The sequence below is a fragment of the Engystomops pustulosus genome, chromosome 3 (genome assembly GCF_040894005.1).
Source record: "Engystomops pustulosus chromosome 3, aEngPut4.maternal, whole genome shotgun sequence".
Lineage (NCBI taxonomy): Eukaryota > Metazoa > Chordata > Amphibia > Anura > Leptodactylidae > Engystomops > Engystomops pustulosus.
This window is the reverse complement of record NC_092413.1, coordinates 18109906-18122813: the sequence shown is the minus strand read 5'-3', so window position 1 is coordinate 18122813 and position 12908 is coordinate 18109906. Positions and strand designations below refer to the sequence as shown.

General features: G+C 45.2%; 1 protein-coding gene across 2 annotated transcripts in view; it reads right to left on the bottom strand.

Moving 5' to 3' along the window:
* Window positions 1-12908, bottom strand: part of LPGAT1 (lysophosphatidylglycerol acyltransferase 1) — a 60153-nt gene that overhangs the window by 7088 nt on the left and 40157 nt on the right. The window contains exons 6-8 of one of the 2 annotated variants that reach the window (XM_072140175.1): window positions 6016-6142; window positions 5221-5327; window positions 3924-4026 (exon numbers count right to left, since the gene is read on the bottom strand). In XM_072140175.1, the coding sequence (XP_071996276.1) occupies window positions 3924-4026; window positions 5221-5327; window positions 6016-6142 (337 nt within the window). Of the gene's footprint in view, window positions 1-3805; window positions 4027-5220; window positions 5328-6015; window positions 6143-12908 lie in introns of those variants that run through there. The other variant, XM_072140176.1, reaches the window with a different exon arrangement.

Here is a 12908-nt window from a genome sequence, read left to right as displayed (position 1 = left end):
CTATCTAGGAGAATGACGTAGATATCTCAGCACGGTGCTTGGCAATTTCCACCACTGCTGCCCCACCCTTTTGAAGGAACAGGATCCTTCTTTCTCTATCGAAGGTCATGTTCTTTTGATTGGTCAGACCATCACCGATCACCTGGTCGTCCCCTATTTGGTGGATAGGGGGATAACTTCCCAAGTCGGTACAACCCCCTTTAAATTTTTTAATAGATCCCCTCTAATGAACATGGTCTGTACAGAGCGAGCAACCCCTTTAAATCTTTACATTTCATTCCCCCCACCCAAGAACCCCCCTAATTACCCCCTTTTACTCCTCTATTCCAGTATACAGATCTAATACTTGAGCGGTGTACAGGAGACATCACGCTGCTCCCCGCCAGGACAGGAAAAAAAAAATTGCTGAACCAAGCGCTATAATGTGCAGCGGCATCACAAATACTGCAAAGAAATTCTGTGAATAATTTTTCCAGCTGGTAAACGGCTAAAATGCTTAATCTGTAAAAACCGTAAAACGAGATAAAAGGGCTTATTTTTATTTTATTTTTTAGCATTGTAGGAAAATCTGGGTTGTGTTCCATAAGGTGTCATTTCAATCCATTTTTTGGCAGTTTTTTAATAGAAGATTTTCATATCAACATACAAAAAAAAAAAAATTATAATTCCCAACGTACGGGGTTAATTGGCAGCAGAAACCTAAAATCCTCATCCCATAAGGAGAGATAACGGAGTGAGGAGGGGGAGTCAGGACAAAAATGAAGTTACGTCAGATATAATAATACAAGTTCCTTGGATTTTGTACTGATGACATCACAATGATGACGTATAACGGATGACGACATATTGGATCTAAAGTGCTCCCCCAGCCCGTGCCTACTGGTAACATTGAATACTTCCCTTTCAACGGGTTGTACAGGATTAGAAAAACATGGAGGCTTTATTCTACACATAGCGACCCACCTCCACACCTGCCAACATATGAAGCGGGACACAGGAAGGTTCCTCAAAAAAAAACTTTCCATGAATCAGTAGTCCAGCGTGTGTACATGACGAGTAATACTGTTTATGGTCCTCAAATTATTAATATTCTGAATTTTTAGCAGTTTCTCCCCCGGTAGGCTCTCTTAAGAAGTTCCACCCCCTCTTCCTGGTAGCCTCCCTCTTTAGAAGTTCCACCCCCTGTTCCCGGAAGCCTCCCTCTTTAGAAGTTCCACCCCCTGTTCCCAGAAGCCTCCCTCTTTAGAAGTTCCACCCCCTGTTCCCGGAAGCCTCCCTCTTTAGAAGTTCCACCCCCTGTTCCCAGAAGCCTCCCTCTTTAGAAGTTTCACCCCCTTTCCCCGGTAGTCTCTCTAGAAGCTCCACCCCCTTTTCCCGGTAGGCTCTCTAGAAGCTCCACCCCCTTTCCCTGGTAGTCTCTCTAGAAGTTCCACCCCCTTTCCCTGGTAGTCTCTCTAGAAGTTCCACCCACTTTTCCCGGTAGGCTCCCTTTTTAGCAGTTTCTCCCCTGGTAGGCCCTCTCCATTGTTCTCAGTTGTCCCAGTGCTGGTAGCTGGTCACATAGCTGCGATGACTTCAGTTCACACGCTCCCTTCCCTCTAGAAATCAATGTTGTGCGACACCTCTAGTCTTCCTATCAAGAAAGAATTCAGGAGCCAATTTTTCCAGAAGTGGGGGGGGGGGGGGGGAGCATGAGAGAAGCCAAGTAAGTAGAGAAAGAAGAACCGTCCTCTGCTAAGATATCTGACATTGTTTACCAAGGTCACTTGTGCTACTGATTTATGCAAAGTAATTAAGCATTTAGGCAATGCCTTGGGGAGAACATCCCATAATCCTTAAGACCACCCACTTTGGGTTTGGTCTGAATAAACCCCCAACTCTCTTTTTGTAGGATCGTCTTGGCAAAAAATGGGATGGATAACATGAATGATCACAAGTGGATCTGTGTGTGTGTGCAGGAGAAATGAGCCACCGCCTACAACCAGTTGGAGTCATTTAGGGATATCGCTGCCTAGTTTTTCACTCTTGGACAATCCCTTTAACCATACTGTATATTAAATCGGCCTGTGGTTCTTCCTCTGGTTGAGATGAGACCCGGAGAACGCTGCAGTGTGACCAAGTCCAACTTTAGACAAAGCTGAATTGGCAGTAGACCGACCAAAACTGGTGACAACATAACATAACGGGTACACAGAACGGCTTCACCCCTTCCTTGACAGAGGGGGGGGGGGGGGGGGTCTATGGACACATGGATGGCCAACACAAGGAACAAAGAACAGACAAACACAGAAAAAAAACCATTCAGCCTCATGTGAACGCACACTGAAAAGCCCATACGTCCACGGTCCAGGATGGTCGTTCATCATCAGCCAACGACTCTATCCAGTCTTGAAGAACCATATCCTGCAGAAGTAGGGAGGCCTCCGGGACGACCATCACTGGTGGCAGACGTCTAGATTATCTATGGCCAGTGTACGACGACTTACTAGACCTAGAAAGAACAATACATTTCCATCTCCGTAGGCAGCATATAAATTGTTGTTGAACGACCCGAAACCTCGGCTTTACCCGCCTCCACGTGGCATTCTTTTTATAGCAGACTATTGTGTAGGACAAGCGACATGTGGACACTGAAGACATCAGCGCGGTGTAGAAATTGAGCTGACACGTCGTCCCCCTCAGAGTCAGGGGACTGAAGGAAAGAATATTGGTCACATATGGTCAGAGTCACCCCTGGATTGGCAAATACAATAAAAAAAAAAAAAAAATTTTCCCGGCCACTTCCCTTCAAATGTCACATCCAGAGGCCGCGACATTGGAAAACTCAACGAGGATGCTAATGAGATAAGACATTTCAGCTGACGGAACTCCCTTGACAAAAATGATCGTGTGTGTGTGTGTGTGTGTGTGTGTGTGTGTGTGTGTGTGTGTGTGTGTGTGTGTGTGTGTGTGTGTGTGTGTGTGTGTGTGTGTGTGTGTGTGTGTGTGTGTGTGTGTGTGTGTGTGTGTGTGTGTGTGTGTGTGTGTGTGTGTGTGTGTGTGTGTGTGTGTGTGTGTGTGTGTGTGTGTAAAAAAAAAATAATAATAATTCAGCACTTATCTGGAAAAAAAAAAATTGAAAAAAAAAAACAGTCCACAGAATTTTTTTTTCACTGTGTAAAAAGTGCAATAAAGGAAGAAAAAAAAATATAAAAAAAAATCTACACTGATAAAATCCACATACGAAAAACAGTGCATACTAACGAAAAAAAAGTGTTAGATTTTCCAACAGACAACTTCTCAAAGCGAAGCGGATGGTAAAAAAAAAACCACAAATTTGATCGCCTCGATCATCGAGAGATTGGATACAAGTAACGTCATGAAGTAGAAGACGGGAGCACAGACAAACTTATGATGGAGTCCCACCAGACGCTTCGCCACAACGTGGATCTTGGGTGCTCGGGCCAAATTATTGAAAAAGAGAAGAAAAACAAACGGGACAATGTATTTCACAGTCTATTTTGGGGGGAGGGAGGGGTTTCACCCAAAGATGTTGTGTTTTCGAAGACCAAGCACTCGTAGGTCCATGTTGATGTGTCCAGTCATAAACAACCTTTCAACCAAGGAGGACTCCTGTCCGTAGGCAGGTCACCCACATGAATCTGTTAAATCAGAAGTTTTAAAAAAACAGCCCCGGGCGGAGCTTGAAATGAAAAAAAAAAAAAAAATTATTAAAAAAAAACAAAAAAACAAAACAAGTCAGCTATTTTCTTGACTGCGGTGTTATTCACATTCACACAGATAACATGACGCTCTTACGTAAGAGCTCGAAATTTCCTACAATTTTTAAAGTCCTCAGGTCCCAATGAGATTTTTTTTTTTTATCCTTTTTTTTTTAAAATAGGCATTGATAAAAATAGTGAAGAACGCAGTACCACATGTACCCTGACAAAAACGCCAGCGACTGTACAAGGAAGAGCCAGATGTTGTTTAGGGTCATCTCTCTGGGCACGGCTTTCTTATGTCCCGGCAGCGGAGGGAAAGCACCTGGAAAAGAAGATAGATGTATAGAAGTCTGAACAGGAGACAACAAAAGCTTAAAGTCACCTCACCTTTAACAAAATGCAGAAATCAATACTCCGGAGTCTGGACATGAGGAGTCACAGTTTCTGGGTATAATGCGACTTGTAATCTTCATTGTATAGCAGCTCTCATCTCTCCACTTTCCGCCATTAAGTGGAGACCTCGCTGCTGTGACTCACTGCCCCCTCCCCTCTCCATAGAATTCATGTAATCCCTCACCTCAGTATATACACGCTTACCGGAGCTATAGCGATATTCCTAGACACAGTGATGTCCACGATCAGTACAAGTCTGTAAGTTTCTGTGACTTGTTACATTCATCTTTTAGTAGCACTCATCTCCGTAGTCTGTAGTTTTGAGTCCCCTCAGTGCCAGTAGCTGGAGACCTAGCTGCTGTGACTCAAAATCCCCCTCCCCTCTAAATAGACCTGTATCTAATCTGCCATCTTTCCTAGACATCATTATCTGTATATGAGGAGTAAACGCGGTTTCTTTTCATCATGGGGAGATTTTTTTCCTAGCCGGCACTCTGGCGCTGCCGCTGAGGCCTCCTGATGTATACGGCGGAGGCTGCACCGATGGCCAAAGTTACTAATCGTCGTAGTTTTGCATAAAAACCAAGCAAACGTTCAAACGGTCTAGGTAGTGCACAGGTAGGAAGATGGCGTGAAACGGAAAATAAATATTTCTACGCTATAGATTATTTCTGGCATAGGAGCCCTGATAAACGTCGCCCCATGTCTTCACCCTCTAGCCGATCTCATCTCTGTAGTTTGTAGTGCTCTCAGTGCCATTAGCTATAGACCCAGCTGCTGTGACTCACTCTCCCCCCTCCCTCTCCATAGCCTTCTATGTAATCTGACACTTCATACACACAACTACTAGACTTAGGCTACATTCACACGTCGGTGCACAGGAGAGGAGGAGGGGGTGAGCGCTGCTCGCCCCCGCCCCTCTCAATAGAGATACACGGCGCCGTAATACGAGGAAAGATAGGACATGTCCGATCTTTTCCCCAAGTACGAAATGGTAACGTGCCGCACTTGTGCCCATTTCCGGCCTACAGGGGGGGGCGTATATATACAGCCGCAAGCCAACGATTGTGTGAATGTAGCCTTACAGCGACTCAATCCCGTCCGCTGTCCATTAATACGTTACCTGTTTTATAAAAATGTGACAAAAGCTCTTCTTTTTCGACAAAGCGCTGATATAACCAATCTGTTAACGCTTCTGTTTCCATGGGAACATCTTTGATGGGATAGATTCTGTTTGGTGGAAAGAAAATAGATTATATCATTATCAGAGGGAAGGAAGCGAGGGGGGAAAATATCAGCCTGCACACGACTGGTGGGAGCTCCCTCTTAAAGGGATGATGACTGGTAGCCCCAATAAAGGCAGTAATCCTGAGAATCATGTGCAAGGTTCTGATGCTGGGGTTCTAATTGCTGAGGGTCAACTACTCAGACCCTATCCCCCCTGCGTTAGGTATAAAATGAGTGACCGCAAAACTTGCACCACCCAGAGGCCAAATCTGACCAATCACAACTAGTTAACTCGGTCCAGTGATATTAAGAAAATGACAAAGTGTCCCCATGATGGGACCTGCAGCAAAATGTTTGGTACAGCCCCTTTAAGTATCCTTTATATCTTATCCATTCTATATACTCTAGTAAGCTGTTCAGCAGGGGGCTGACTTCTGGGACCCCACCAATAGTGAAAATGGGGGTCCTTGGTTCATTAATGGGTGGAGCGGTAGAGTAAATCTACGTCCTGCCGCTCCATTCTGTGTGGGACACTGCAGAGGATGGGATGTATCTGATACTGCAACTCACAACCATTCAAGTGAAGGAGGTATAACTGCAATACCACACACAGCCCAGGGATGCAGGTGGCGCTATTGTAATCCAGGGCCACCCCATTGCTCTTAGAATTAATCAGTGGGATCGGTCCTACCTGTAGTACACATGTGTGACAGTGGGAGGCCGGTAGCCCAAAATCCAGGTCTGAATGTCCATGGGATTTGCATCTGGGTATCCAATGGTGGTGTCTATTACCCACTGCAAGCCTTTATGTTTCCGATCTTGGAAGAAGAAGAAGAAAAAAAAATAAATGATTAATTACAAAAATCCACAATAATACATCAGAGTATGTTCACACCTCAAGCGTTTCGGTACACCAAAGTTGGGGTACAAACCATAAAGTTGTAAACTTGAAAGCCCAGAGGGACCTGATCTCTGCAAAACCACTGGAGGAACCTGCTATGCCGAACCGCATAAACATCGGAAGAACATACAAACCACAAGCCAATGCAAACCGTGCGGCTTATGTCCTACTACATGATGAGAACTTTATAACCTTAACCCTTACTTTGCTGTGCAAGGAATATCCTAAAGTGCAGAGATTGAGAGGCGGGAATGCTTATGGAAAGGACTGGTACTACTGCCCTTATGCGAGTATAAAGGGGGCAACGGCCCCAGAGTCCACCCCCGGTTGTACATCTATGTGCACCCTTAATTCCTTTACCCCTCTAATGTATATTGCACAGTAAATCCATCCATATCCTAAATGGACAGCAGAGTCCCGTGAATGCACAGAGGGACGTGCGCATGCGCCGGGGAAGTGAAGTATGGAAGTCATATCTGGCAGATTATAAGAAATAAATCTCAATAAGGGATGGGACTGTTGTCATCAATCTAGTTAGCAGCCTAAAAGGGAACCTGTCAGCAGGGACATCATTATCACTAAAGACAGGTTGCAAAAGCCCATGACACCTTGGTAACAAACATGCCTTTGTCCATTTTCATTGCAGTATAATTGTGTGTTAAACTTCCCTGGCTCCCTGTCAGAATCCTGTGCCGAGTCCCAGGGGTTGCTTGGATTTGGATGCTTATAACCTATGAATCTATAGGTTAAATATACAGAACTTGAAACAATGCAAGGACACCAGTTTCCATAGAAATGGATAGGTCATCAGGATGTGGCCCGCCCCAATACAAACACATTGCTAGCGGTACCGCACACTAAATGGACCCACAAAACCTTTAAACCAGATAAGCCTCCCCAAATATGGCAGAACTCTCCCCCTAGATGGAGAGGCTTGTCTCATACAATCATCCATGGTAGTACAGGGGATGTATGTATCGGAGGGAGTCGAAAAAGCAGATGTTGTATTTTGGGGACCCCAAAGTTTTGGCTCCGGCTGCTGTTGTGTGGAGCTTGCGCAGAGCTCCTGTGATGCAGCGAGGGAACCTGCATGCACACCGCGCATGAACGAGACCTCGGCAATTCAGAGAGTGACACCGGATATTGAGGTGGGATAAAAGGAAGGTGGCGGGGTGGGCAGTGGAAATGGAGGCGGGGTTGCTTGACTGCAAGGTCCAGATACCCCACCTCCTTGACTGTATCTTGTGCAACAAGTAAATTTCGGGAAGAATGAAGCAACGTGTCCTGAGGACCTGCTGGATGAGGTTGTGTGTGGATTTGGAGGGTTACATCTGGTCACAGGTTCCCATTGCAGATAAGAATCATTTAGAGCACATCAGGGGTTCTGTGATGTACCGGACCAGAGTTACACACAGTTAAATTAATAGGCAAGAACTGGATCTTTATCAGCAGCTCACATTTCCAACTATGGAAATGTATTTCCGGTTCTGTAATTACCAGAACCACAACCCGATGCAAATCACAGATTAAATTCTTATCTTTAACATGACACCAGGAGCAGGTTTCGAGAAGCTATGGAACCAAAGATCAGGCCATCTGAAGTGACTCTCCCCCTGCAGCCTGTGAACTTGACTCGGCTCAGGCAAAATGTGACTCTTTTCTGCTCATTGTCACATGACTTGTTTTTTTTTTCTTTCTTTTTAGGTAAATGGGTGACATTACATATAAAAAGAGCCAACTCTAGAAAGGACATTTCATCCCCTACCTGAGGGGGCTATTTAATGGGGTAAAGCCTGGTGACATCTTTAATGGGTAAAGCTTCCCCCTAAACAGTGACAGATTAGATACATGTACAATGTTTCGGCTCTGCTCAGCCGTGGTGATGCTACTCGCACATCTGTTCGTCTTCTTCGCCATTATTTTAGGCTCTATGATTTATTTAGCACATGCAGTGTAATGCTGGCGCGGCGGCGCCCCCTGGGGTCCGGGCACAGGGACGCTCCCCGGCCGCTATGTCTGGAATCACTTCCAGCCCATTCTTCACCTCCATCAATATTGAACAAGTAACCTAAATGTAAAAGGTTCCCGGATCATTAATATTTTATGGGGGAGGAGCAGCTGCACGGGGTTATAGCTCGGGATCTCAGTTCTTTCGAAAATCGAAAAATTTCCAGTTTGTTATATCTTTTAGTCCCTGGATAAGTACACGGTATATGTAGAACATGTGGATACAAACTCTGAGGCTTCTACTGAATGTATAGAGATCAATATCCGCCTGGTGAGGTCCTTCCCCTAGCACCCCCACAGATCAGAGGATACACAGAGAATGGGACAGGAAGCAGCACCATTCTGTCTATAGTGGCTGAGTAAAGTCACTGCAGCTCATCTCCCATTCAAAGGAAGGGGAATTGACCTGCAGTATCCTTGTCTAACCACTACATAGAGCATGGCGCTGCCTGCTTCCTCTTCCACTCTTTGCTTATCCGCGGAGCTGTAGGGAGTGATAGGCATTGGACACATTATCAATATTTTTAGTCTGGAGAACGCCCTTACTCTATACCAAAATAACGGACACACACACACACACACACACACACACACACACACACACGGTCACATTTTTATTTATTTTTTTCCCTCAAATCCTCTCATTTTTCGCTTTACATCCCACCCATCATGTAACAGAAACTACTCTGAGAGGTGCATTACACTACTTCAAAGAGGGTAAGAATTATTTTTACAATGTCAAAGACATTGTCGAACCTGTCATCCTGTCGATAAGTGGACTTAAAGGGAACCCGTCACCAGAAATGTAATTTTTAGCTGGTGACAGGTTCCAATAGCCTTTGCTATGCGGACTTTAAAAAATGTCTATGGTCAGAATTCTGTATTATTGCAGTGCTTTATAAAACTTTATTTCACATTACCTGTCTCCCTGCCAGCAGCATATGGGGAGGGGACAGCTGCAGCCCGTGTCCCAGTCTCCTCCTGCATTCTTCCTTTGCTCCGCACCTTCCCCCTCCCTCTCCTGCCTGCTCAATACACATGACAGGGAGTGGGGAGGGAGCTGCACAAGTGCGGAGGAGAGGAGGCAGACACAGGCTGCTGCAGTTTTATCAAGTGCTGAAATGATTCAGAATGCTGACGAAGGCATTATTGAAATCAGCATACCACAGGCTATTGGAACCGGTCACCAGTTAAAAGTTACATTCCTGGTGACCGGTTCTCTTTCACGAGGATCCGGCATGGAATCTGCATCTTTTCTTTGGATTCAGGGTTATTCTATTCCTCGGAGAAAGGTTTGAGATAAACTAACAACTGGGCGGTAACATTTCCCTGGTCAAAGGGGTGTGTCCCGTCACAATCTATCTCTGGCATCACCTTGTGAGTCAGTTTAAACATAACCCCCCCCCCCCCCGCCCCCCCCCCCATTTCTCCCCAAATGATAACAATTGTAACGATGTATTCCTCAATTTCTAGGAAGAATAACAGAGGGATGGCGAAACCAAATTATCTTTCTAAATCCACTTTTCTTAGAATGTTTCTAGAGAAAAACAAAGTATTTACTGAACGTGGCAGGAGCTATTTTGCGAAAAAAAAACAAAACCAAAAAAAAAAAAAAAAAACTGCAAAGTTTTATTGAATATTTCACGCTGTGCAGGACAACACAAAGCTCAGGAGCAATTACACGATCCACTGGCAAAGCCCGAAAATCTATTCCCAGAGCGCCGCGCTTATTATCACCTCCAATACTGGTTATAAAACCGGGTCAAGTCACTTGGTTCTGGTGCGGGGTGATCAGAGAGTCTAGAAACTGAGAATTCTGCTGAGGGTGGCGATAATCTGCAGGTTTATCCGTTTCGTAGATTTTACCCCATTAAACCAGACGCCCCCTCAGGTAGGGGATACAAAGTCCTTTCTAGAATTCCCTCTTTTATGGGAACTCTCTTATTTAAAAAAAAAAACTCCCCCAAACTAAATCGACAATGAGCAGAGAAGAGTCATATTTCACCTGAGGCGAGTCAAGTTTAGGGGTGTCAATTTAGAAGCACCCTGTAAATGAAACCGGATACGTCATCTCATGCAGGAGATATTCGATCGGGCTATCGCAAAGGAAGACTGACATCTAATAATAGTTAAACTGGTGTGGAATATTATGGGTTAGCATCTGCTTGGCACCGGTTTTGATACATTGTCCCTACACCTATACATGTAAAGATCCACGAATGTCCTAGACCAGAGGGCGGATCCCTGCAATCAGTACTGATCTATGCAAGAACCCAGCGCCAAGTGTTAAGATTCCACCTACACTGCCACCACAGGTGAATTAAGGAATTTCAATCAGTTCACCAGGAACGGTGTGAATGTGCTGGGTCGTCCATATTCTGTATTCAACCCAAAATTCCAGGGATACCAGTGTACGCAGATTCACATAGAGAATCTATGATTGTAATGTTTTTGCAATTTGTTAAAGGGGTTTTTCTGGCTCACTTACTATTAACTGCCTAATGGTCAATCACGACAGATCCCTGGGGGTGATGAGTAGGTCAAGAGTAGTAAAAAGTGTCAAAAAAAAAAAACCTTTAAAAAGGGAACCCATCACATTTTTTTTTACAAATACAGATAGTGACAGGTTCCCATAAAGCTCATAATATCAACTTTGTTATCTTACCTGGAATACAGCCAGATCCAGCAGGAGTCAAAGGGCGCTTCCTGCTCGGCCGAGTCCACGGGCTCCTCCCCATTCCCCCTGCTCACTATTCAGGACTTGAGGTCATGTGACCAGGGTCATGTCATGTGACCAGGTTGATGTCATCCAGGGTTCTTCACCCACTTACATTTGCAAAATGTACCCCATGTATGTATCCGATCACATGAAATCATAACATGCCTTTATGGTAGATGGGGAGGAGTAGAACTCCATGGAGGCTGCTGTGATTTCGTGTGATCAGAGACAAACATGGTGTAGAGTGTACAAATGTTAGTGGGTGAAGTCCCTTCGATGACATTACTAAAGATACTAAAGATGACATTACAAGGGGCAGATGAAGCCCCCATTTATTTCTGGAGAACACACCTTTCGTTACTGTACGGGGAGACGTGGGCGGGGAACACAAGAGCGGTCGAGTACATGACGGCCATATATCTATGGTGAAATGGAGCCGAGCAGCGGCTATAAATCTGTGATACACTGGATGCAGGTCACTAACTTTAAGCTTTCATTAATGTCATTCATTGATTTCTTAATTGAACACAAACCGGGCCGAGTTTACAATCGGGAGGAGACGCCGGGGCCTGTATCAATATTCACATCGTATCAGCAGCTGCGACACCGCAACCGCAACAGGGCGCCCAACCGCATAGCGGCCTGAAGAGCGGGGCCCGACACAAGCCAACACAGGGGGCACAGCTAAAGACATTTTAATTTTTATTTTTTTTACCCATTGCTGCTGATGCACCTTTTCATTTTTGCATTTCCAATTTTTGATCCCTCCCTTAATTTTTTCTCATTTTTCCCCCCCGTGTACAGAGCTGTCGGGTTCTTGTTTCCTGCACCACATATTGTACCGCCTACAACAACTGTGAACGTTCCCTGTCATGCACAGCTATGTGACATGTTGTCAACAGGATAGGGCCTAAGATACTGATCAGTGGGGGGTCCCAGTGTGGGGTCCCACGTACCTCCGTCGGACCCCTTGTCGCTCCGTCAGATTAATGGAGCAGACGGCTGCGCATAACCACTCACCGATTTCCGCCAGCTCCATAGAGATTAATGGAGCAGAACGGTCATGCGTGGCCGTCTGCTCCATTAATCTGATGTAGAGCGACAAGGGGTCCAACGGAGGCATGTGGGACCCAATCGGACTCCTTGTCCGAGACACCCACTGATCAGTGAGTTAGGCCCTATCCCGTCGGAAAACCCCTTTAAAGAGAACCTGTCAGGCGAATAAAACCCTGTAGGAGCACTTGCTAAAGAAAGCAGCTCCCTCGCTCCCCTTCCCCCCAATAAGAGCATTGTTACATCTCCAGCTTTATCAGAAAATACTGATAAAAATAGGAAACAATAGCGGTCTGATCGTAAGACCCATCTTACACAGGTCAGGGGTAATCATGAGGGCGCTCCCCTCTCCAGCTTCTCCCCCGACCGCCACTCCCACACCTGATATCGGCAGTGGCTGCCAGGCTCCGCTTCCCCGGACCACCGACAATAGGACCGCTACTTAGTGATTGTCTCCTAGCTCATCGTTATGTTCCGATAAAGCTAGAGATTTAACAATGCGATACCTGAGGGGACGGCTAGGGAGCTGCTGACTTTACCAAGTGCTCCTACAGGGTTTTATCCGCCTGACAGGTTCTCTTTAAGCTCTGTGTTCAGTGCCTGGGACAACACGTCACATAGCTGTGCATCACTGGGAACGTTTCCAGTTGTTCTACAAGGTACGATTCAATTTGTTATGCAGAAAACAAGAATCCTACAGCTCTGTACACGGAAAAATAAAAAAATTAAAATTTAAGGAAAGGATAAAAAAAAAAAAAAAAAAAAAAAAAAAAGTGGAAAGGCAAAAACAAAAATGCCCATGGGAAGGAATGGTTAAAAAAAAAAAATAAAAAAAAAAATTCCATAATACTGCCCCCCCGTGTTGGATTGTGGCGTTTGATCCAATCGTTATTAACAACAACTG